We start from the raw sequence: 26,948 nt of genomic DNA, 5'->3' as shown, positions 1-26,948 counted from the left end.
ATTTCTTTCCTTTCATAACCATTCATGTTTACTGTTATGCTACCTGAGCACTCCAACAGGCCTGACTCAGATTTTTATTGTTCCTGATGTTTCCACACAAAAATTAGGAGGAATCTCTTGTGGTGCATGGGAGTAGCACCATTAGGGAATTTATTTGGATAAGTGCTGGAGTTTCTTGCTACAGGACGAATGCTCACAATAAGCTGGAGATACAGGTTCAAATTCCCATCTGGCATAAATATATGTTTGTCATTTTGGGTTCAGGTTTTCAGAAATGATTTCACTGATACCATTTCATTTATGTGAGTTTAATGCACTTGGTGATGTATGGCTCTTAAGTGTAGGGGCAAACATCACCAGTTCTATGTCTACATCTATGCGCTATAAACCTCTGTGAAGTGCATGGCAGAGGGTACACCCCACTTTAAAGTTATTAGGGTTTTTTCTTGTTCCATTCAGGTATGGAGCATGGGTAAAATGACTGTTTGAATGCCTCTGTGCTTGCTGTAATTAATCTAACATTATCCTCATGATCCGTATGGAAGTATGTTGGTGGGTGAACTAGCAGGGATCATACAATAAGTTAGGATTTTGTACAAGCTTTAAGTTGCTGCTAGATGTTAGATTGGTTCATAAAACGCTAGTGAATTACAGTCATACTTTTCTACATTACACACTTGCTAGTGGTGAAAATTTCTTAAAGTGAATTATAATTATTTAATTTTAGATATCTGTTGTGATTCTGAAAGTGCTTATAGGACTTCGACAGTAAATTCTGAAGTGGATTAGCAAAATTTGCTTTTATCCCATAGTGACACAGGGCATACCAACTACTGTTGCAAGATTTTTTGAGAATATTTTCAGCAATGGCTTTCTAAAATACATTATAATATTTAAAAAAGTATTTATGAATACATTAACATAAAACCTGGTTTCATTGATTCATTGTGTAATTTTCAATAGTTACTGAATTACAGATATTTTATGTATTTGTAAAATCTGTGATGAATTTATTTTATGCACTTGGATACATTTCAGTCCAGCGTGTCTTCAGTGAGTGCAGAGAAGGGTGGTGGCTATTCGTTGCACCAGATGCAAGGTGACAAGCAGCATGGGGTGACCCGGACGGGCCACCTGTTAAAGAAGTCGGAGGGAAAGATGCGTCGTGTGTGGCAGAAGAGGAGGTGCCGTGTGACCGCTGAGGGATTTCTCGAGATCTGCCATGCAGACGAAACTAAGCCACCCACCAGGGTGAACCTTCTGACCTGCCAGATGAAGCTGGTGCCCGATGACAGGCGCTGCTTTGACCTCATCTCTTGTAAGATGGCCACAAAATTCTCATGATTGTCTTTTGTCTGAGCTCAGTGATTGTTACATTGGAAATACATGATGCATTAGGTTTTTTCTTACTGTCTCCCCAAGGGAGGCTACATAAGAGCAGTTTTATGTAAGAAATGTGTAGAAATGATACATAAAACTTTCTAGGGAGCCTGCAGTGTAAACTTCAGTTAAAATCCTTTGGGAGAGTCTGCAAACTGAGATGTCTCACATAAAGTCTAATCAATCTTTAGAGCCATCATTTCAGTGGTTTTGCTCACTAGAGTTATGTTTAACCTAGATTTCTTTATTTGTATTTGAACAGCAATAGAAAAGAGGCTGGAGCTACTAGTTCTTTCCCTCTGTGTTTGCTGATTCTTGCTTAATGTTCACGCAGCAAGATGGATGTAATTATTCGGTAGACTCTTACCACTGTTTTATTGTCTTTTTTATGTATTTTGTGATAAAATACTCTGCTCTCTGCAGGTGCACAAAGTGTTTTAGAGGTATAAATAAATTTTTCAGACAACAGAACATACCATTTCCAAGCAGAAGATGAGGCAGATCAGCGAGCATGGATGTCTGTGCTGGTGAACTGTAAAGAAGGAGCACTCATGCGTGCATTTGATGACAGCGGCCGTGGTGGCAGTGAGCGGCTGAACCCAGGCTTGGTGGAGCTGCAGCAGGCCATCATCAGATTTGTGCAGAGGCTACCCGGCAATGAGCGCTGTTGTGACTGCAGCTCTCAGAACGGTAGTCCTATCACGTTACCCTGGTTATTTTGTGTTGTCTCCACACACACACACACACACACACACACACACACACACACACACACACACACACACAGACTCTCTTCCCCTCCCCTCCCACCCTCTCTCTCTCCCCCTCCCTCTCCCCCCCTCTCTCCCCCCTCCCTCCCTCCCCCCCCCCCCCCCCCTCTCTCTCTCTCTCTCTCTCTCTCTCTCTCTCTCTCTCTCTCTCTCTCTCTCTCTCTGTCATTTTTGGCAATGTATGCTTCCCAAGTTCTTATACAATTTCCCATACTTTACGATGAGATCAACTTTTTCCTGCCTATTGCTGGATGATGCAAACCAGGTTTTTAGTGTGTCATGAGACATCCTCAGAGTATTGCTGAGTGGTAAATTTTATCTTTATTTGCTAAATAATAAGTCCAGGACAAAAATAAATAACAACAGTTCCTGACTTGTGCATAACAACATGCGGTCCTCGGGATGTTTTTCCTCATTTATGACTCGCCTTGCATGTAATGCAACCTAGAATAAAATGCAGATGAAGGGGAATGGAGGTGCTTCATTTCATTTCATCAACTGATATACTAATTTTGCAGCTCAAGCTTCTTTGTTGTTATACTGATACTGATATGGAACATAAAAGCATAGAGAAAAATCTTGTCGTATTATAAATTATTTCCAACCTGAAGTCTGTTATCAATGTATCTGCCCTCAGTAGCTGAGGTTACTAATGTAAGCTGGTGTACTGATGCTCAACTCAGTAGTACATGATTCAAATCCTAATGATGAAAACATATTCATCATTAGTATTGGGCTGGCAAGGGTGGACTGGGTCTCAGCATACATTCCGTGATTACCAGATGCTATACACACATGCTAAGTCAAGTTTTCAGGAAGGTCTCCACTGTCTCCCATTGAATGAGAGCATGTGACACTGTGGATTATGCTCTGTATCTCAGATAGACATGATAAGCTGTGTGGCATCATTGATACTGTTTGAGAACAGCAGCTTTGTGTTGGCAAGTGGTTCATCTACCTTCCCTTAAACCTCAAATATTCTAGACTAATCAACTTCAAATTTTTACATGATTCTCTAATAAACATTTGGTCAACCATAGGCTATAAATTTTTTAATGTTTATTTTATATAAATATATACATAATACAGGGTATCCCAAAATAATGTATACACTCTTTAAAACTGAACATCTCTTTAATGAAAGGGGTTAGAAATACAATTTTAGCGGTGTTAGGTGCCTCATGGTCCGACTTAAGGTGGTAAATGTTCAAACTGGTGCCCGTCAATTGCAATACACCATCAGCAATGACTTAAACTGAGCAACATGTAAATTTTATTGTTTCCAATGGAATAGCATCACAAGCTTGCTCAATTTGCTCTCTAAGATCATCCAGAGTGTGTGGTCTCACAGCGTAAACTGTGTTCTTGAGAGTACCCCACAGAAAGAAGACTAGAGAAGTTAAACCTGGAGATTGAGTGGGGTACTCCACACTCCCTCTTTGTCATATCCATCTGGCAGGGAATGTACAATTGAGAAATGTCCTCACATCCAGGTGAAAGTGAGATGTCACCCCATTCTGCTGAAGGTAATAATCTTCATTTCCAAACACAACACTAAGACCAGGAGTTACCATTTCCAACATTTCCGAGTACGAGTCACCCTTGACAGTGTTGTCAAAGAAGTACAGCCTGATTAATTCTCCAGAAGACAGACCACACCAGACTGTTACTCCTGGTAGAGTAACATGTATTTGCTCAGTTACGTATGGATTCTCCCTTGCCCAGCACATGCAATTATGGTGGTTAATTGTTCCACCAAGTTTAAATGTCACTTCATCTGACCAAAGAATTCAATCTTGGAAACATTGCTCTTCTTCACATCTGTTAATGAACGAATCACAAAATTCAGTTCACCTATGAGGATCATCCTCGTTAAGAGCACGAAGAAGGCTTGGAATTTAAGGCTTAAAGTTCTGAGACCACAAAATTCTATGAACACTACTTGTGTAGATCTCTCTCTCGTGAGAGCACTGCTTCACAGATTTCTTTGGGGATCATGTGTATGCCTGGATTATTGCATCAACACTCTCATTGTCTGTTCAACTTCTCTTTCGTCCGCAATGTCCCTTCTTCATATCGTGCACCATTCCTTTGACTTCAGACTTATCTCTGATTCTTGTAATTGTTACTCTTGTCGGTGGTGGTGTTCCAAATTCAACTCTCCAACATCAGCATACCACACTCACATTCTCTGTTTTCCAGTAACACTTTAGCATCCATTTCCGTTGTTCAAGCGATAACGCCATGTTTGCTGACAATCCTGAAACAAAAGAAAGCATTGTTATGTTTTTCACCGCCTTCTAAATTATTACCCATAAAAATTGTATTTCTGTCTCCTTTAATTAAAGAGAGGTTCTTTTTGAAAGAGTGTATACATTATTTTGGGACACCCTGTATATATAACAGGAAAAAGTTGTTATCAACACACTCAAATTTACACGATAATCTAATAAATGTTTGGAGATATATAGGCTACATATTTTTAACACACTCACACTCACACTCACACACAGCCCTGACAGGACTAATTATTGATACTCATTACTGAAAGCAGTTTCCTGAACTGATCGAGGTGGGGAGTGGGTAGATAAGGATACAAGGTAGGAAAAGCGGGAAAGAGGCAGGTCTTTGGACAAATTGCTCCGTGACCACACAAGAAGATGAAAAGAGTACAGAGGGTACAGCAAAAGAAGCATAGAAAGAGGGAGAGCGAGGGGAAGAGAGAGAAAAGAGGGAGAGGAGGCTGGAGGAGAGAGAGAGAGAGAGAGAGAGAGAGAGAGAGAGAGAGAGAGAGAGAGAGAGAGAGAGAGAGAATGATGCTCTAATAAAAATTTGAAACATTTGGATGCATATAGGATGTATATACAGGTATACAGGGTGTACATAAAGTCCGGGAATACTTTCAGTTATTTATTGCATTGTATGGATGTCATACATATTGCATTTTGAAGAGAAGCACTGAAAGTCAATCTGCAGACCATGAATGACTCGGCAGAAGTCGATACGGTAATCGAATTCTTGCCATACCCGTCCCAGTATGGGATCGTCAACTGTGGCAGTCGCTTCCCGTATTCTCTCCCGGAGCTCTGCTACATCATGTGTTAGAGGCACTAGATCTGTAATGTGTCCCCGCAGAAAAAAGTCACACGGAGTGAGATCTGGTGGTTGGGGAGGTCATTTCATGAAACAACTGTACAATATTTGGTTCTTGTGCAATAAATAATTGAAAGTGTTCCCGGACTTTATGTACACCCTGTATTTTTAAGCAATAATGAACAGGTTTTCTCTTTAAAATGACTGTGGGAAAAAAGTGGTGTGTTGTGCTGCGAAAATGTGCAATTTTCTTTCCTGCAGTTAGTTTTAACTATGGTTTCAGGGCATTTCAAGTATTGGACAAATTATTTCTCCTCTATATCTCCTGGATCGCTATATCTGGATCTTACGCAACTCACTACACTTTCAAGTACAGCATGCAAGATTTTCAGATTCTCGTGCTCCCTTTGTGCAATGTATTAGACCTGCAGAAAAAAATTAACAAATATTTTTGTAGGAAATTTAATCATTTAAATTTTGTACTGGGATGTGTTTTCACTAGAGGCTGTGGTTTTCAAAATATTCAAGAGAAACATACGAAAGAGACCTTCAAACAAAGTTTTCTTGAATAGCTTGAAAAACTGTGGCCTCTGGCATATCCCAGTATAAAATTTAACTACATTAAATTGCCTACAAAAAGATCCTGTTCATTTTTTCTGTAGGGCCAATAGTTCGTGTGTAGCACCTTTCAGGTGGTATCTGAAGGTGTTGCAGGCTGCATACAACCCAGTGGTAGGGCAGCTGAATCATCCTGTATATAATTTTAAACAAAAATTTTATACACAACAACATATTGTTTTGATTTCTTTCCCGCAGTAGGTTTTAACTGAAAATAGTGGGAGAAGGAGTTTAGGACATACATGCTTATTGACTTATGACTGGAATACTGCTGCAGCACTGAATCATCTAAAACTTTGTAATCCAGATCAAAACTACGTGAGATACTGTCACTGAAGTTACTATCCTCACAGACCCAGCAGCTGGAGAGGTCCTTTCAACACACCATACCCCAATTATTCCAACTGACTTACCTGTTCATTTTAAGCAACTTCAGTTCCCAACCATTTGCAATACCAATAAACAATTCTCATGGGCAGAGAGAAGGGTGAAAAGGGGGTGGGCAGAGAGGAGAAGGAAATGGGCAGAAGGAGGGGAAGGAGAAGATGGGCAGAGAGAGGGGGGAGGTGAAGATGGAGAGAGATGGGGAGGAGGCAGAGCTGGACAAAGAGAGATAGATGAGGAGGAGACGGACAGGAAGAACTAGGGGGAGAAGGAGTTTAGAACATACATGCAATTATTTAACAGTTGCGAAGCATTGTCGGGTTTGCTGTTCATCAGTAAAAACACAAATTTACAACTGTACGACACACACACACCATATATATATATATATATATATATATATATATATATATATATATATATATATATATATATATATATATATATATATATATATATATAAAAAGATGAAGAGACTTACCAAACAAAAGCGCTGGCAGGTCGATAGACACACAAACAAACACAAATATACACACAAAATTCAAGCTTTCGCAACAAACTGTTGCCTCATCAGGAAAGAGGGAAGGAGAGGGAAAGACGAAAGGATGTGGGTTTTAAGGGAGAGTGTAAGGAGTCATTCCAATCCCGGGAGCGGAAAGACTTACCTTAGGGGGAAAAAAGGACGGGTGTGTGTGCGAGTGTATACCCATCCTTTTTTCCCCCTAAGGTAAGTCTTTCCGCTCCCGGGATTGGAATGACTCCTTACCCTCTCCCTTAAAACCCACATCCTTTCGTCTTTCCCTCTCCTTCCCTCTTTCCTGATGAGGCAACAGTTTGTTGCGAAAGCTTGAATTTTGTGTGTATGTTTGTGTTCGTTTGTGTGTCTGTCGACCTGCCAGCACTTTCATTTGGTAAGTCACATCATCTTTGTTTTTTTTATTTTTATATATATATATATATAATGAAGTAGTATGAAGTCTGCAAGCTCTCTTACTATGTTTAATGTAACATCTGTTGAATTAAAACAGATTAGATTCTATTAATTTGTTGTTGGTATTTTTCAGATGCTACATGGTTGTCAACAAATTTTGGCATCATAGTTTGTATAGAATGTTCTGGAATACACCGAGACCTCGGTGTTCATATTTCTCGGATACAGTCATTAACATTAGATAATGTAGGAACATCACAATTACTTTTAGCTAGGAACATGACAAACAATAGGTTTAATGAAGTAATGGAAGCCAGGCTTAGGTCTTCAAAATTGAACCCCAACAGTACAATGTAAGTATAATTATGTTCATCTTGACCACATATTATAATAACTCTGCAGTTGTATTCATTCTTAACTTAAATTTACATCTGCTCATTGTAGTGGTAAAAGCAAATTGTGAACCCTTAAGGAACAAACGAAGAAATTTTTTATTAGAATATGCAAGTGCTTGTGCACTACTACATCTTCGGAAGTGGAGTTGGGAAATGTTAATGATGGAGAGGTCACTACTAAAGAAGTTATGCACTTCATCAGACCCAGCTGTAGTGCAGTTAATGGGTCCACAATTATCTTTTAAAGGACCTTCAGGGTTTCAGTGCTAAGAAGAGAATGAAAGTAGAGAGTAAATGACTTCAGTAGAGGTCATTTGATAACCAGCTGCCTTAGTACCAAAGAAAAAGGGAACCAATAAATACAGTGGATACAAGCCAATCAGCCCCATTTCACAGGCAACAAAAATTATATTGAAACGTAAAATAAAGGAAAACCAGCCACTCACCTACAGTGGATTGATGTGTGGCACACATATAAACATGCAACAGAAAATAGTGTTCACATTAGCTTTCAAGCTCTTGCTCTGTCTCTAGTAAGCACATTCACACACACAACCACACTGACATCCAAACACACACTCCTGGGGCCACTTGTGTGTATTCAGACCACTATAGGTGAGTCTGTTGGTTTTTCCTTATTTTATGTATTATTCCATTCAAGAATTTCAATTGTTGTTATACAAAGTTGCATTAAGTATCATGAATAATAGATTGGAAAAGTAACGGAGGAGAATTTGGCTGAGGAGCAGTTTGGATTTAGAAGGAATACAAGCACAAGAGATGCAGTGGAACTCTTGTGAATTTAGAGGAGGAGGCCTACTGATGAGGAAGAGACTTACACAGCCATATGTTTTATAGACATGTAAAGGCATTTGTCAGTCTGGTTTGAGCTAAACTTACAACTATAATGAGGGAAAAGAGTGGGCTGGAAAATCAGGACACTTATAAAAATATTACATTTAAATAAAAAAAAGTGGCAGTAGGAATGAGAGGAAAAATTACCAGTTGGACTGAATAAGGAAACACTGTAAGAGAAAATTACTGTCTACCCCCTATCCTTTTCAGTATATACTAAGAAATAGGTCTGAGCATTGCCCACTAGATAATAAAGGGGTAAAAATTGAAGAAAGAACAATATTGTGTTTGAGGTTTGCAGATGAAATGGCCCTTTTAGCAAAGGATGAAAAAGAGTTGCAGGAAATAGTGCAAGTCATTGAAACAGCTATGAAATGAAAATTAATACAAAGAAAATAAAAGTAATGGTACAGGGAGGAAATAAAAAGGTAAGGGTAATGGCAAAAGGAGAAAAATTAGAATATGTGCAGAGATTTAAATACCTAGAAAGCAGAATGTAAAATGACTAGAAGTGTGGCATAAAAATTAAAATCAAGATACCACTGGCAAAAAGAGCCATTTTGAAAGAAAAGGGGAGTGTTCTTTGCAGCAATGTTGATATAGATTGGAGGGAAACACTGATAAAATGTTCTGTATGTACTGTCCTCCTGTATGTTACTGAAATGTGAAAAATAAGGAAGAAAGGTACAGATAGACCTGAGGCTTTTGAAATGTGGATATGGTGAAGAATGGAAAAAATAAGTTGATGGATAGTATGAAAAATGAGGAAATACAGAGAAGAGTGAGAGAAGAGAGATAATTTCCGAGTATTATAAAAAGAAGGAAAAGAAATTGGATAAAGTATTTTAAAGAAGGAGAGGCTTATAAAAATAGTCCCAGAACAATCTATGGTAAGGAAGAGGAGTTAAAGGAGGAAGAAATTTCAGATTCTCGCTGAGGTGTTGAATAGCAGCAAGTACGCCAACATTAAAAAAGGAAGTTATGGACACTAGATGTGCAGATACAGAGGACATACTAGTTTAGCAGAAAACGATGATGACGATGACGATGATGATGATGATGATGATGATGATGATGATGATGATGATGAGTGCAGTTTAATGTAAGTGGGGGTTGAGTAGATACATGAGAAGAACACAATGTGCTGAAATACTGTGAGTAGACTGTGTTAGAGGTTTCAGTCATTTGTCATGATTCTCTTTTATTAATTCTGAATGGGACTTTTGTCATTTATACTCATGAGAATGACTTGTACAATATACAATAAACAGTTTGGCTATCATGCCACACAATTTTCTCCAGTCAGTGTTCATTGTTTCATTGATACATGGACTAATAACTGTTTTTCTCCTTTGTTTTGCTTTAACTATGAAAAAAATCAGCTATAGCTTTAACTGACAATAATTTAGCGGCATTACAATAAATAATGAGCAGTGTTGCCTCAAGAGAGCCAGACTGGTTGATCTTTAACATGTTTGCTGTGGAGAAACGTGTTGTGAGTGGATGATTTTGAGATGTTATCCCTCTCACACAGCATGAAAAAAAGGCAATTGCACTAGTATAGAGAATATATGTGTGCCGACACTTTATATGTAATGAATGAGCTTTAATGTTGCTGCCTGAAAAAAGAACTGCAATATACTCCTTAATAATTCATAAATGAAAAAGTCAGAAATTGTAAATCTCTTTTTTAAAGAAAACTATAATCTTTCTTGCAGATTAATTTCATAGTCCTAACAAATTTATTTTTCCTATAGGGAAGAGAGGTATGACTATATTCGTGCTAAGTATGTGGAGAAGAAATTTGTTGAACGCACATGTTCAGATGAGTGTGATCTCCTGAGTGAACTGGAACATGCAGTGAACAATAAAAGTCTGTACAATTTACTTCAAGTTTTTGCAGAGGGAGTTGATCTTTCTGCACCATTACCATCCAGTGTAAGTAGGTTTTCAAGCTACTGTATTGTCATTTGCATTTTTGCATATTGTTGTTTTGCATTAGAGGTGTCTTTTATTTCTTTTTATTATTAACTGGCTTTTGGTTTCATGACCATACAGCCAACCATAGTGTTCCTCTAGTGTGTGAACAACAGTAAAACTGTGAGAAAGGAAGGCAACTAATGCAAACTCAATGATGAGGTACCATCACAGGTTCCAGTCTTTCTACATATACCTTTGTACTCTATTCTAAAATTAAAATTATTCTGGAACATTGTAATATCAACTACAATAATCCTTAGCTTTTTGTATTTTGCTGGAAATCAATACTTCTATTAGAAAAGAATAAAAAAATACTAAATCTCCCCCCCTCCCCCCACTCTCTTTCTCAGAGAGAGAGAGAGAGAGAGAGAGAGAGAGAGAGAGAGAGAGAGTGTTTTGATATTACAGTGTTTTATGTATATATATTCGCCACTTGCTTCTGTCTGTATGTTCGGACTAATCTCGTGGATTTTGATCCAGTTTTGACTTACAGACTGGTTTATGAGGAAGGTTGTGTATATAATTTTATTAATATTTCATGGAAATTGGCTGAACTGTGAAGAATTAAATTCCATCTCCACTGTGAAAATAATGGCATTTCCATCTAGCTGTACAGCTGCTACATTTCCATACAACTGCAAAGCTTGAGCAGACTCCAATTCAGGCCTGTTGGTCTACAAGTGAAGTGCATGTCTGCAAACCCAAAGGACATGGGATCAAATTTTGGCCAGACCACAGATTTTTCACTGTCTTTTAACCTGGCATTTCCCTCTCATTGATGGGGAGATTCACCAGAAGCAGAATGTGATTTGGATTCCATGTTAAAGTGAAGGTATCCTTTTAAAGAGTAGAATCAAAGTAAAACTTGATAGACTAGTAATAAAGTGTGTGCCTGGTAATGGACACATCATGGGTTTGAATCTTGGGTGGACCATGAATGTTTTTAACCTTCTTTTATAACCTGGCAATCACACCTGGGGGGGGGGGGGGGATTTTTCAGATTCCACTTTAAACTGTTGGTTGCCTTTTCCCCAGTTGTCTAGTGAGATGTAATTCACTGAAGTGACATCCAACTGAAACATTTACATGAGGACATGAAGGAATCTGTGCATATGTACGTACATTCTTCTTCTATACATGTTATGAATCAAAGTTCCCCACTGCCTTTTTCTGTGTTTGTATGAAGGCTAATCCTAGGATCTACTCTAGGGATTTTGATAAGATTTTCACTAATAGATACACTGATGCACAAGGAAGGTCTGTGTATATAATTTATAAATGTTGGGTGCAAATTGGCTGAATTTTGGTGTGTCCCCCACCACATTTTTCTGTCTGTATATGAAGGCTATTCTTAGGAACTTCTGTACAGATTTTGATACTCACTGCACAGTGGCAGGACTGCCATGTTGACAATTGAGCAGCTGCAGAGTGATCATATTCAGTTACCTGATGTTGTTATCTAGTTTTTAACTATAACTCTGCACCGTGCTTCTTAAACAAAATTACTTTTAGACGAGCCAAATTATGTGGCCTTAGATACAACTGCTACCCATGCGAAGCCAGGGTGGGTTGCTAGTATATTTATATGTGACACCCTATTAGGAATGGGATGAGTCAAGTCTCTCCCATGTGTATGTAACAGTTTAACTCAAATATCTGCTTGACTTAGCCTGGTCAAATGACTCTCCTGAACTGTGATGAAGAGATTCCACTTGAATAATTGTGATGAGACTGACTCTAAAAGAGAATATTTGTTAAAGTTGTTGACACCAACATCAAGTGAACATCTTTACTGATAAACTTACAAGACTGAGAATTAACTTAAAATATGCATAACCATCAGCATTTAGAGTAAAGACTACGCTGAAGTTAGAAGCTCCCTTGATCTACTTATTATACTAGTGTTACTAATCACTAAGTAATTGGCAGCTAACTGATTTTTTTCTGCATTAATAATTAATGTAGTAGTAGAGAAATTGAATCCCATTTTATTGGCAACACAAAGTTCCACTGAGTGCTTTTATTAAAAAAATTCTGTTTTCTGAAACATGAAATTGTGTTTTTGAACACTATGTATATTTATGTAAGATTAGAGCACATAAAGGTGAATGTATTCTGTTATCCATTTTATGCAGCAATATTTATGAAGCTGAAACCAAAAAGTAGACTTGAACCCCTTTTTAACAAAAGTGTCATGTTTTATAGGATTGTGGGGAGACAGCGCTTCATCTTGCAGTGGCACGTGAGATGGGGAATTCACTCCACCTGGTTGACTTCTTGGTGCAGAACATGTCAACACATTCTCTAGACCGTGGCACAACTCCAGGAGGTGACACTGCACTACATCTCTGTGCCCTCCATGATCGACCTGAATGTATGAAGCTGCTGTTGCGCAGTGGAGCTGATCCGACAGTGCGTAATTCTCGAGACAAAACACCAATGGATATAGCCCAGGAGCGTGGTCACTCAACCTGTGAGGAACTGGTCTGTACAACTATCTACATTCAGATGTTTTATAAATACATAGGCTTTCATGACAAGTGCCAAACTCGTTAAAATCCTTCTGGATGTACTGCCATGTCCTTTTATAAAATACTTAACATACTAAAATACTAAAATCACAGACGTTTTGCTGATATTGCCTGAGTTGACCTGAGAAAGGCCACTGCAACACAGGTGAAACTTTGGTTATATTAGTATTTTATAAGATTGATATGACAGTACACCCAGAAAGATTTCAATAAGATCAGCTGTTTTAGCTAGCTGCTGGTTTTCTTTTTTGCAATGAATATGGACTTGATATAATGAGGAAATGTCTCTGATTTTTTCCTGTAATTGTGTTTGTTAACATTCGAAAGTAATGAGAGAAGCATCTTCTACACTGATGACATTGCAAGGAAAAATATTTGACATGTTGTTGTTGTGGTCTTCAGTCCTGAGACTGGTTTGATGCAGCTCTCCAAACTACTCTATCCTGTTCAAGCTGCTTCATCTCCCAGTATGTACTGCAGCCTACATCCTTCTGAATCTGCTTAGTGTATTCATTTCTAGGTCTTCCTCTACAATTTTTACCCTCCACGCTGCCCTCCAATACTAAATTGGTGATCCCTTAATGCCTCAGAACATGTCCTACCAACTGATCCCTTCTTCTAGTCAAGTTGTGCCACAAACTCCTCTTCTCTCCAATTCTATTCAATACCTCCTCATTAGTTATGTTATCTACCCATCTAATCTTCAGCATTCTTCTGTAGCACCACATTTTGAAAGCTTCTATTCTCTTCTTGTCCAAACTATTTATCGTCCATGTTTCACTTCGATACATGGCTACACTCCATACAAATACTTTCAGAAATGACTTCCTGACACTTAAATCTATACTCGATGTTAACAAATTTCTCTTCTTCAGAAATGCTTTCATTGCCATTGTCAGTCTACATTTTATATACTATATTTGACATAAAACTGTTTAAATAGTAAGTTCATTAATGAATTGCTCTTGATAGATGTTCAATATTCAGGATACAAATTTACATTGGTAGGTGGTTAAAATTTTTCATAGTATGTGGTAAATGGAAATGTTGTGTGGCTGAGGCCTCCCGTCGGGTAGACCAGTCGCCTGGTGCAAGTCGTTTTAGTTGATTGCACTTCAGTGTCTTGCATGTCAATGGGGATGAGATGATGATGATGATGATGATGATGATGATGATGATGATGCTGATGATGACAACACAACACCCAGTCCCTGAGCGGAGAAAATCCCCGACCTAGCCAGGAATCTAACTCAGGCTCCTTGGCGTGGCAGTCTGCCACGCTGACCCCTCAGCTATTGCGGCAGACATAGTATGTGGTAATGGCAGAGTAATACTTGAATATTTCACTGGAACAGTGATTTACGTATTCTTCCCCACTGGGGATGAAAAACTGACTTTATGTGATAATGTCACAATATGATGGAATAAGGGTGACAACTTAAGAGGAATGAAATGTAATGAAAATTTGAAAAGTTGGCATGTATTTTCTGCAGTGAGATGTGCAAATCATGAAGTTCCTTAGAGGTTAAAACTGTGCATTCAGTTCTAACTTGAACACAGACTTTGGCCTTGTGTCTGCAGTGTTCTTACTAGTTTTTTTTCTATGTGGGTCAACAGCCACTGTAAATCTGTAAATTTCTTGAAGCATACCATTTTCCTGCATTGGCTGTTATTTAATTTGAAATAAATTTATTTCATTATTGAGCAGTTAATTAATTTTGCCCCCATGGGCATTGTCAGGCTATGTCCAAATAAAAATTGTTATGCCACCAGCATTTTATATTCCCCACTTCATTGTGGAGAAAAATCGACATCAGAGTTTTGCACAGATGTGATAGGTGTGGACGCAGCAATCATGTATGTAAAGTACATATTACGTAAAACAGAAAAATTGCAACTCTTATGCAGTTTTTGTCACTGTGTCAGCATGCGTAACATATTAATACATAGCATAAATATTGAAGTGGGAACACACACAATGTGTTTAAAATCATGAGACAGCAAAATTAGCTAATGAAATGTTTATTTCAAAATGAACAAACAGCATACACAGCAAAATGACTTCTTTTAAAATATGAGAAAAAGACGTGCTCTTACCAATCGAAGTTGTGAGCCATGCCTGGGTAGCACCCTCAGCCAGTACGTCTGTTACCCTTCCCAAACTCAACACAAGTTTCCTGCATGTCTTGCTGAACTGGCACTACTACAAGACAAGGTAAGACAGAGACTGGCTCAGCTGCAATATAGTACGATTGTTTGCAGGATGAATCTCTGTGTGCTGAAACTATGTATCATTGTGAGCATTCCTGACACATTAAAACTGTGTACCAGGTTAGGACTTCAGTGTGGACCAAGCCTTGATCTGCACCTGCATACCTCTTGTGAGCAAAAGCATCATGCAAAAAGATAAGGCCTGCATTCAAATTCTAGGCTGGTGTCTGGGAAGGTTCACATCAGTATCCAGTCTGCTGCAGACTGATTGGTTCATCCTGGACACAAATTATCCTTGTGCTGAATCAGATCTGTAGAGAATCACAAAATTAGTTTGTATTAACAGTATTTAAAGATTCATTTCATCATCAGCTATATCAATCTAGGGAAGCCACAGAAATTTCCATTTGTCAGTGATTGGTTGTTCACTCTGGCACTGGATGGTGTGTGAGGGTTTTAAGATACATTTATAAGATGTCACCTATATGTAAGAGATCAGGCACTGAACAAGAGAGCGATAATATTAAAATATTTCACAATTTTGGACATGACAATTACATTAGTATAAAGTGAGAGATATTAGAGTTAGTAGCAGTGCCTACTTTCAACAGATATTGTTGTTTTGGGCCATATCTGTGTTTGCAACTATAATGCACTAGTAAGGTAAGATTCTGCTTTTCAGTTCAGATTTATGAGTTCACTTAGTGAAAGTTTCTTAGATTTCTGCACCTGAATACCTGCTGGCAAAAATGTTCTCCCAAAATGTCAATTTTTCAGGAGCGAACAAAAACAAGAAAACAAGTGGAATGTTTGTGAATGATTTTGTTCTGTCATTGGTAATCAGTTTAAATGAGTTCACTAATTTGTAATGTACAATAATTTGGACAATGTGTGAATTTAAAATCAAGATATGAGAGATGATCATTGGACGTTCATGAAAAAATGTTGTAACTTTAATTGAAGTAGCACATTTTTGCAGGTTACAACATCTGTGCCACTAAAAGTTTTTAATAATTTTTTTTGTTTTATTCTAGATGAAAGTAATGAAACAGAACATATATTTGCAATTTGCACTATTCGTTGTTAGAGCTTCCCATTGATTAACAGAATTCACTGAACACTAGAAACATAGTTGCAAAAGAATATTTTGCAGTGATTAACCATCACATTGTCACTTCACTTTATCTTTAGGTTCTCATAAAAGGGTCGATATTTTTCTGGCATATATCTACACATGTTTATCAGATTAGCTTTCTTTTCCGCAGATACAGGGAGTGGGACTCCATACAGTCTGCGTAGGTTATTCAAGCTAATTATAATCATCTTGTGGTTCAGTTCTTCTTCTTGTCTCCATGCTTGCTAAGAAAATGGGATGAGAAATTCCGCCTTATGCAAGATCCCTTTCTTTCTTTTGTTTCACCCGTACATGTTTCAGCACTTTTGTGCTATCGTCAGTGGGTTCTATTTTTATTTTTGACTTACATGATGTTATTGTCCACTTGTTTTGGTAGCTGTTCTCCTACACAATATATAGCTTGTCATAGTTCTGAAGTTGTGGTACGTTTTCCTGTGTTGTTGGCGAAGTAAATAGGCTTACTTCTTTGCCTGTGTTCGCGTGGCAATGCAGTTTTTCTGATTACTCAAAACATAGGTGGAGTTCTCGCTGCCATTACGTGTTGTAATGGCAGCGAAAACTCTGCCTATGTTTTGAGTAATCGGAAAAACTGCATTGCCACGTGAACACAGGCAAAGAAGTAAGCCTATTTACTTTGCCAACAACACAGGAAAACGTACCACAACTTCAAAACTATGACAAGTTGTATATTGTGTAGCAGAACAGCTACCAAAACAAGTGAACAATAACATCATGTAAGTTAAAAATAAAAATAGAAGCCACTGACGATAGCACAAAAGTGCTGAAACATGTATGGGTGAAAAAAAAGAAAAAAAGGTGTCTTGCATAAGGCAGAACTTCTCATCCCACAAGCTAATTATCTCAAGTGTAACTGTAATGTCGTTTTTACCTTTACAAATTTTGCTAAGTTTGCAGATTAGTGAGGTTGCGAGTAGGTGCAACTCTTGTAGCACTGAAGTACTGTTGGAGAGTCTGAGAATATTTTTGAACACACACAATCTGTTAGTATGCATTTTGGATCTTTGAAGATTTTGTTTTTAATAGCCGACACATCAATGAAATCATCTTGCTGCATGTAACAGACCAAAAACCAATTGTTTGGTCGTGCAGTTGCTATTACCTAGACCCATTAAAATGGCTCATACACAAGGTAGCTCCTCTTGATTCTCCCACTTAATGCAAATTCTTGATCACAATTTTTGCTCCACAGATGTGAAGTACTTAAAGTTCACCAGATATTGATGTAAAATAATAGCTTTCCAATTATTGTTCTGTCATATACATCAATCTGACCACATCACAAGTTCTTTCTCCACCCACTTTTAGTACTGAAAATTCAGAGACTGAGCGAGATGGTGCAGTGGTTAGCACACTGGACTCAAATTTGGGAGGACAACAGTTCAAACCTGTGTCCAGCCATCCTGATTTAAGTTTTCCGTGATTTCCCTAAACTGCTTGAGGCAAATGCTGGGATGGTTCCTTTGAAAGGTTACAGCCAATTTTCTTTTCCATCCTTCCCTAATCTGATGGGAAAGATGATCTCGCTGTTTGGTTCTCTCCCCAAAATCAACCATCCAACCAAAATTCATAGGTTATATACTTCAGGAGGCAAGAGGTAATTTCTGCTGATCCCTGTCTGGCTACATTTTCAGATCATACACACATATCCGCATCCTATTGTCACCAACATTATGTATTGCTAGAGTGCATGTTGACAACTGACATTGATAGACAATTTTCTTTCTTTCTGTTTCACTTTCACTGTTAACTATCTGAAGGAACATTCTGACGCAATACCCACATTAGTCCATACATGGCACTCCAAAGCCTAAATTATATTCCACCCTGAAAATATCCCTGTATACTCTTTCACTGCATTATTGTGTAGGATTCTCTTCTTTAAAGAGTTGGTAAAGTTTATTAATATTCAGATCGAAGCTCAGACAGAGCTTTTCATTCTTACCTCTCAAGTAGTGGCTTTCTTGTTTTGGTAACTTCTCAATGTGGTTTGTTATCAAATCCTTCAGGCCGTCCTGCAGTTTGTTTTGGCAATTCCTATGCCTACCCATTTTGTCTTCAAATGGCATGCCATGTTTTATCTACTCCGGGAGCATTTGCAGATGTCTTGCAATGATTCTGTATACCATGCACAAAATTTTCTGACAGACCTGAGTTTGTTGTACATTTCTTCTCAAAAAGTACTTAAATGTGCAGTGTCTGCACAAAATGACCTCCTTAGTCTCTTTGAGCTTGATATCAGCTATTTCAATACATGGTGAAGCTAAATGTCTTGTTTGTGCGTTATATTTCTAAATTGTAGAATTCTTCAAATAGCATTTTGTTGTCCTCCAGACTTAGTGTCCTGCACTGGTATTTACATTTACAGGTAGCAATCTGTAAAAAGAGCAGGACATATAAGTAAAGTTAATATAATGCAGGTGATAATAAAGGCTCTGATTATACTTTAAATATAATATAGGCTATTAATCATATGAATCTGCCATTAAACATACTGTTTTTTTTAGATTGTCTTCACATTGTTTTTGTACCTGGCTGTTCAGAAGTGATTTTCCCCCGACACAGGTTCTTTATTATGGGCCAAGTTTGATTGCTATAAATTCTATTTGTGTTTCTTTACATTCCTGATCCATTTATTGTTCTTAATTTTACATTTCCATTCTCTGTTTATGTTTTCACACATACTCCACATGACTTTCCTCCTCCATTATTACATTTAGCCACCCAAGCAACCTGCAGCAAATTTGCAACAAAAGAAAAAGAGCACTTAATGTACATATTTGCAAACATAACTTCCTATGTGCCTCACTGTTGCTGGATACAATAGCTATATGTGAAAACCCAGCATTCTAGGAAAGTGAGGGTTACAACATTGTTGCTGGCAGATATTCACTTTTCGTTTTCTTTGCATCTTATTTCCTGAATGGAATCACTGGTTGAAGAAGCTTAAGGTATCTCAATATAGTTAGTATTGCTTTGGCTTTTTTTTCTTGGAAAGTACAGCTTTCAATTTTTGTACTATTTTCCTGTATTGTAAAATATGTTACGGTCATCACTTTCCTCCTCATTATCATACATTACTCCCCTTCCTCCTCCTCCTCCTCTTCCTCCTCACCATCATCATCATAATCTAAATATTGTACTTGACTAAAATATTTTCTGTATTCAGCTGCGCCATGCACTTCAGAGGCAGAAGAGTCATTTTGATAATGTGAACATTGACTGGAATTTGTCACACGATGAGGGGTCAACAGATTTCTCAGATGATGAAACAATCATTGATGACAGGGTAAGCAAAATAAAAGTTGCACATACATCATTAAATAAGAAATCAAAATATGTTTTTCACTTAAGTTTTGCTGACATAATCACAAACTTGCAACAGATTCGTAATGTCAGTTTGACATGGCAGCTGAGGTTCCTTGACAAAATGGAAGGTTCAGTGACTCTGAAGAATCAGTACTTTTTGCAGACGATACGAGCATTTTTATTAAGGGAGTTAGTGAAGCTGACCTACAAGAAAAAATAGCTTCAACAATGAATGAGATAGCTGAATGGTTCAAGGACAATTACTTAATTATAAATGACAAAAAAAAAAACACTTGGATTAACTTTAGGCACATAAGGAACAAAGTACAAAAGAAAAACATAACAGTAGAGATTGGGAAATGTCTCATAGAACTAACTTCTTGTACAAAATTTTTAGGTGTATGGCTGGACAATAACTTGAGATGGGAAAAACATGTTGAACTATTGAATAAAAAACTTAGTAAATACTTCTATATATTAAGAAAACTTAAAGAAAACTGCAATTTTGAAACAGTACTATGTGCGTACTACTCTTACATACATAGTAATCTAAGATATGGTATTATATTTTGGGGGAATACAGGTTTCACAAAAAGTTGTTTTAAGCTCCAAAAGAGAGCTATTCATATTATGAAGGGTGTTGCCTACAGAGATCCATGTAGAGGACCCTTTGAGGAGTTTGAAAATTTTGACCCTCCTTAGTTTATTCATCTATGAATCAGTATGTTTCCTGAAGTCAAATCAAGAATTCTCTTCTCTAAACAGTCAAGTACACAACTATCAAACCAGAAACAGGCACGATTCCCATAGAAACATACATTCAAAATCCCTGTACCAAAATAGTGTGATGTATCTACCCAAAATAATGTTCAATGTCTTACTGAAAGAAACAAAAAGTATACAAAACTTACATATATTTAAAAAAGAATTGAAGAGGTTAGTATTAGGTCAAAGTTTCTATAATGTTGATGAATTTCTTTGCTATCTAAACAGATAGTGCTCATCTTTTGATTTTTCTGCATAAACCTTTATTTTTTCCAATTTACATGTAAAAAGAAGACAAAATATGTGAAGTGTAACTAAGAAAATATTGAAGTTTAATTAAGAAAATTTTATTTGCCTTAATAGATTTTTGTATAAAACCTGTAAATTTTTTTTCATCTTGCATGTAAAAAGAAGACAAAATATGTAAAGTGTAACAAAGAAAATGTTATTGCCCTTCTCTCTCTCTCTCTCTCTCTCTCTCTCTCTGTGTGTGTGTGTGTGTGTGTGTGTGTGTGTGTGTGTGTGTGTGTGTGTGTGTGTTCCTATATCATGTATACGATAAAATGGATGTAATAAATTGAATTGAATTGAAACTTCAGACACTGTCAGTTCACAAAGAGGTATTGCTTATGCAGCTATTTTAGCATGTTATGTTATAAACATCAGATCAGATATGGTTAATGCAGGAGTAAGTATAATAATGAATGAGAAAATAGTGATGTAACTAAGCTATTGTGAACAGCATAATGAATGTATTGCAGTAGTGAAGATAGACATGAATCTAACACCTACTACAATAGTACCCATTCATATGCCAATAGCTCCACAGATGATAAAGAGATGGAAAGAACCTGTAATGTAACTAAAGAAATTATTAAGATAGTTATGGAGCATGAAAATTTAATTGTTATGGGTGACTGGAATACTATAGTAAACAAAGGAAGAGGAGGAAAAACAGCAGGAGAACATGGACTAGGAGAAAGGAATGAAAGGGGAAGCCATGTGGTAGAATTTTGCACAGAGCATAATTTATTCACTGAAAAAACTTTGTGTAGGAAAAGGAGTCCTGGGGACAGAGGAAGGTTTCACATAGATTACAGAGGAAAGCAAGGAGAAATTTGGAAAGGGAATTAAAATTCAGGGAAAAGAAATGAAGAGGTTGAGGTTGGCCACCAACATTTTAATTCTTTCAGACACAGTAAAGGACTTCAAATGCTGTTGAATGGGGTGGCAGCATCAAAGAAGGATATAAGATGAACATTAGCAAAAGCCAAACGGAGGTCATGGAATGCAGCCAAATTAAATCAGGCGATACTTGGGAATTAGATTAGGAAATGAGACACTAAAAGTAGTAGATGAGTTTTGCTATTTGGACAATAAAATGACTTATGATGCCTGAAGTAAAGAGTGAATAAATATAGAATGGAAATGGCAAGAAAAGCCGTTCTAAGGAAGAGAAATTTGTTAACACCAAATATAAATTTAATAGTGAAACTGGGATCATAAGCAGTAATGATGAGAAGAGAATGGAAGCTTTTGAAATATGATGCTACAGAAAAATGCTGAAGGTTATGTGGGGTGATTGTGTAAAGAAAGATCAGGTACCAAATAAAATTGGGGAGAAAAGAAATTTGTGGCATAATTTAACTAAAGAGGGATTGGTTGATAGGACACATTCTCAGATATCAAGGCAAGAGTATTGTGTGGAGCTGCATCAAACCAGACCTCAACAACAACACAAGACAACTATTTTGGAATCAGATTTCAAACTGCAAAAATGTTTCCAGGGGCAAATGTAGACTCTGACCTTACTGATTATCAACTGCAGATTAAAACTGAAGAAATTGCTGAGAGGTAGGAAATTAAGGCAATGGGACCTGGATAAATGGAATGAACCAAAGTTAGTTTGGAGTTTCATAAATAGCTTTAGGCCACAATTGACTGAAACAGGAGAAATAAATGCAATAACAGATGACTGGGTGGCAAAGAGAGATGAAAATAGTGACAGTAGTAGAAGATTAAATAAGCAAAAAAGACAAGGCCCAGTAGAAAACCTTGGATGACTCAAGATATATTGAATTTAATTGAGGGAGGAGAAAATATAGAAATGTAGTAAATGAAAAGAGCAAAAGTGAATACAATGTCTAAATTATGGGACTGATAGAAAGGGCAAAGTGACAAAGCATGACAGGTTAGAGGACAAATTCAAGCCTGTAGTAGCATGCATGGCTAGGGGAAAGATAGATGCTGCCTATAGGAGAATTGAAGAGGCCTTCAGAGAAAGAGAAACTACAGTATGACTATCACATGCTCAGACTGAAAGTCAGTAATAAGAAAAGAGAGGAAAGCTGAAAGGTGTAAAGGGATGTACTGAGAGGCTATACAAGAGAAACAGACATGTAGACAATAGTATAGAAAGGAAATATGAAGTAATTGAAGATCAAATGGGAGATATGACACTGCAAGAAGACTTTGACAGAGCAATGAATGACCTAAGTCAAAATAAGGCCCTAGGAGCAAACAACATTCCCTCAGAATTATTGAGATCCTTGGGACAGCCAGGCATAACAAAAGTATTAAATCTGATGTTCAAGATGTATGATACAGGTGAAATACCCTTAGTCTTCAAGAAGACTGTAATAATTTTAATTTTAAAAACAGGCTGATGCAGTCAGGTGTGAACATTTCCTGATTATCTGTTAATAAGTCATAGTTGCAAAATACTGACAAGAATTATTCACAGAGGAATGTTAAAACTGATAAAAACCAACCTTGAGGGTAATAAGTTAGGGCTCCAGAGAAATGTGGGAAGACACAAGACAACACTGACCTGATGACTTCTCATATAAGAATAACTGAAAAGAACTGGTGTTTGTAGTATTTGTAGAGTTTGAGAAAGACAGTTGTGACTGGAATACCCTTTTCAAAACAATGAAGGTGGCAAGTATAAGATACAGGGAGTAAAAGGATATTAACAATTTATAAAGAAACCAGACTGCAGTTATAAAGTGTAACTCATTCAGTACACTGAGGAAACTGTGGGGAAACCAAGGAGAAATTTGGGTAGGGAACTAAAGTTCAGGGTGAAGAAATAAAAACTTGGCCACCACCATTTTAATTCTTTCAGAGATGATCTTGAAAGGGCAGTTGAACAGAATTGGCAATGTTGTGAAAAGTGATCAGAGGATGAATATCAACACAAGTAAAACTAGGGTAATGGAATGTAGTTAAATGAAAACATGCAATGGTGAGAAAACTGGGCTAGGAAATCAGATACTAAAAGTAGTGCTTGAGTTTTCCTAATTGGACAGTGGAATAACTGAGATGATGGCCAAAGTAGAGGGGATATAAAATGCAAACTGGCAATAGCACGCATCAAATATAAATTTAAATGTAAGAAGTCTTTTCTGAATGCATTTGTTTGGTGTATAGCCTTATATAAAGGTGAAATGTAGACATTAAACAGTTCATGCGAGAAGAGAATGTGGTGTCGCAGACGAATGCTGAAGATTAGATGTGTGTATTAAATACCATTGAGGAGATACTGAATGATTATGGGTTGATATGGTATACCCTGAAGGATCAAGGAATCATCAATTTGGTAATAGAAGGAAATGTGGAAGGCTTGGATACAGTGAGTTGGTTGATCTTAACATGAACACAATGTTCAGATCATCTGGCAAACATTCCTTGCTGCAAAAAGAATTATACACTGCAGAAAAAATGCAATCCCCCCCCCTCTCCCCACCCACTCATGAAAAAAGAAAAAGAAAAGATAATGTGAAACTTGTGTTTATTACAGTATATAAAATGTTAAAACATCTTGCAGCAATGCACCCAGATGACATCTTTGGCAATTGCTGGTTTTCAACAGGCAAACACTTTGTCATTTTCAAGGCACAAAGGCAAGAAAATTTATTTTTTCTGTTTAACTTGACCAGGTCAGGGCCTCAGGGCCACTCCTTCGATCAGAGTAGGAATTACACACATTTACACATACTCCTACAATAATACACATACACAAACAGGTGGCATTAGTAATGCAATAATAAGAAAAATAATATAAGACATTAAGAATAATGGCAATACTGATTAGCTTAGCACTTTTGAAGTGTGTCTGTTATTATCAGAAACATAAGGGATAATGATAGAGGAGAAGATTGCAAATGACAGTAACAATAGCTGTTAAGGAAAAAAAGGTTTTCAATAGATGACTGTATGATGGGAAGAGAACAATGGAAGGGGAAGGTGTGTTGACAAGAGTGTGGTGCAGACAGCTCTATGGAAGAGATACTGTTGTGATGGAAGGGGAACCATTAGCTCTCTTTTGAAGTTTGAAAGTAATTTAATTTCTCTGATATATTGAGGAAGATCATTCTGAAATCAGGTTCCTGATACAGAAAATAATACTGATAAGATGGATTTGTTATGTAGTGGTATAGAAAAGATTTTATTTTGTTGAGAATGAATATTTCTGCTGTGCTGTTCAGACAATAGCATTAAGAGTTCAAAATAAATAAGAAGGAATGCAGTAATGGAGAAGATGATACAGCAAATACAGAGTATGATAGTCTCTATGCATTTTGACATATAGCCATGGTAATTGTTTCTAGGCAGAAGTGATACTGTCAAAGTATCAAACGTCACAATTGTATTGCACACAAGCAGTCTGTACCAACTGCAGCTGGTGAAAGTTCTCTTAGGAAAGTCTTTAAAGAAAGTGATCACCATAATCAAGTATAGGTAATATTAGTGATTCTATGAGTTTCTTTTTAAGCTCAACAGGAAATTCCTTTTTTTTATATTTTTGAAGTGAATAGAGTGATGCTGATACCCTCTTACAGATCACAGTCGTGTGTTCAGTCCAGTATTAGTGACAGTTCAAAATTATCACCAAGTTATTTGCAGAAGCAAGGAAACATATTTCTCTGGTATTTATCACTGAGTGTTGAAGGAATTCCCTGAATTGAGAGATAATAAGTCTTTGAAGAACTGACATTGCTTCCATTTTGGATGGGTTAAATTTCAAACATATGTTATGTGCCCACTCTGATAAGGCAAGGGCAGTCAGCATTTACATGCTGTGGATGGCTGTGCATGAGTTTTTTGATCTTTGGTGTAGCTGAAGGTGTCTGTGTATGTGATATTTACAGTGGGACAGAACAGTCAAAATGTGGTTAGCAGATAATGAGAAAAGTAATGGACACAACACTGATTCTTGTGGGATCCCTGATAATCATCCCTCCATTGTGACCTTTTGTACTGATCATTACATACTGTTGACGGAATGTAATGTAGGAGTGGAACTGTTGTACAGCACTTGAAGAAAAGTTTTGATTTGTGAGTTTAGCAAGTTGAATGTTAAGGCTAGTGGTGTCAAAAGCTTTGACAAAATCCGAAAAGCATCTAATAGTCACCTCTTGTTCCTCCTTAGCTTGTTTCAGTTCATCACTGACTTTTATAAGAGCAGTTATAATGCTGCTATTTTTGCAGAAATGAGAACTATGTACTCTGAAGCCTTATATAATGCTGGTAGAATGTAAATAGACCTGTAGTCATTTCTCACAGGCTGACAAACTTGGTTTTGTAGATTTTTGTGGGAGAGATGATTATCAGATGTGGGGTGGCATTTATATGTCATTTGTATTGTGTCTCTGATACTGTTTTAAGGTGATCTGTATACCATAGTGCAAGTTTTCTCTTTACTCTTACAGTTTTTAAAGGAGTATGTTTATTGTATAAATTATTGAGTCTATCAGTGAAATTAGATATTTCATAATTTATATTGAAGTTATTTCCTGCCAAGAAATATCCTGCCAAGAAATATCAGAGATATCAACTGTAAGCTGAGACCTATCCATGTGCTTAAAATCCCTAAAAGTTGTCAATTGTAGTTGGTTCTTTGGACATTTCTTAAAATAAGTCATGAGTGTTTCACTCGTGGGAGACTTGCCAGATGCAAAGATCTGGTTGCTCTGTGTGGACATTTGCTTGCAGATACTGATAAACATGTGCATGTAAGCTGTATGGTGAGTTGGCCCAAATGGAAACAGTGTAAGGTTTGAGCAGGAAAGCACACACCTGATTTTTGAAATGAACATACTACTGTATAGAAAATGTATGTCTGTATCTCCAGCTACAAGTACATGGTCATACAGAGATTCAAGCCCTGAGAGCATGGATTCAAAGCTAGGCAGCTGCCAAATTTGGGTGGCTTTTATAAGACAGATAAAACATTTTTGTTGGTAGGTATAATTTCAATAAACATGTATTTAGTCTGTTTTTCCTAATTTTTGGACATGACTGGCACTCCATCCCCTTGTCTTTTGGAGAAACATAGCTGTCAAGGCTTGCAGAGTTCGATGGGATACTCTGCTTCAGCCATGTCTCCATCAGGAGTACAACATGAAAGCTGAGATCGTGAAATATTCAGTGAAACTGTGCAAGTGGTCTGTTAAAGACTCCTCTTTCCTGTATGAGAGTTGTAACATAGAGCCATCTTAGCTGCTTCCACAATAAGCTGGCCAGTAAGAAGAAAAGTTGTCTTGGAAACAGGCAAGGCTCGACGCATTG

At 37.3% G+C, this 26,948-nt stretch overlaps 1 protein-coding gene across 6 annotated transcripts in view; it reads left to right on the top strand.

The window, feature by feature from the left end:
* The window catches only part of LOC126201359 (arfGAP with SH3 domain, ANK repeat and PH domain-containing protein), a 315,685-nt gene that overhangs the window by 219,722 nt on the left and 69,015 nt on the right, over nucleotides 1-26,948 (top strand). For all 6 annotated transcript variants that reach the window (XM_049936784.1, XM_049936782.1, XM_049936783.1 and 3 more), the window contains exons 6-11: nucleotides 1,039-1,318; nucleotides 1,843-2,070; nucleotides 7,310-7,529; nucleotides 10,184-10,364; nucleotides 12,612-12,890; nucleotides 19,471-19,590. In XM_049936784.1, the coding sequence (XP_049792741.1) occupies nucleotides 1,039-1,318; nucleotides 1,843-2,070; nucleotides 7,310-7,529; nucleotides 10,184-10,364; nucleotides 12,612-12,890; nucleotides 19,471-19,590 (1,308 nt within the window). The remainder of the gene's footprint in view (nucleotides 1-1,038; nucleotides 1,319-1,842; nucleotides 2,071-7,309; nucleotides 7,530-10,183; nucleotides 10,365-12,611; nucleotides 12,891-19,470; nucleotides 19,591-26,948) is intronic.

This window comes from Schistocerca nitens, chromosome 1, assembly GCF_023898315.1.
Source record: "Schistocerca nitens isolate TAMUIC-IGC-003100 chromosome 1, iqSchNite1.1, whole genome shotgun sequence".
Taxonomy (NCBI): Eukaryota; Metazoa; Arthropoda; class Insecta; order Orthoptera; family Acrididae; genus Schistocerca; species Schistocerca nitens.
This window is presented reverse-complemented; position numbering and strand designations above follow the sequence as displayed.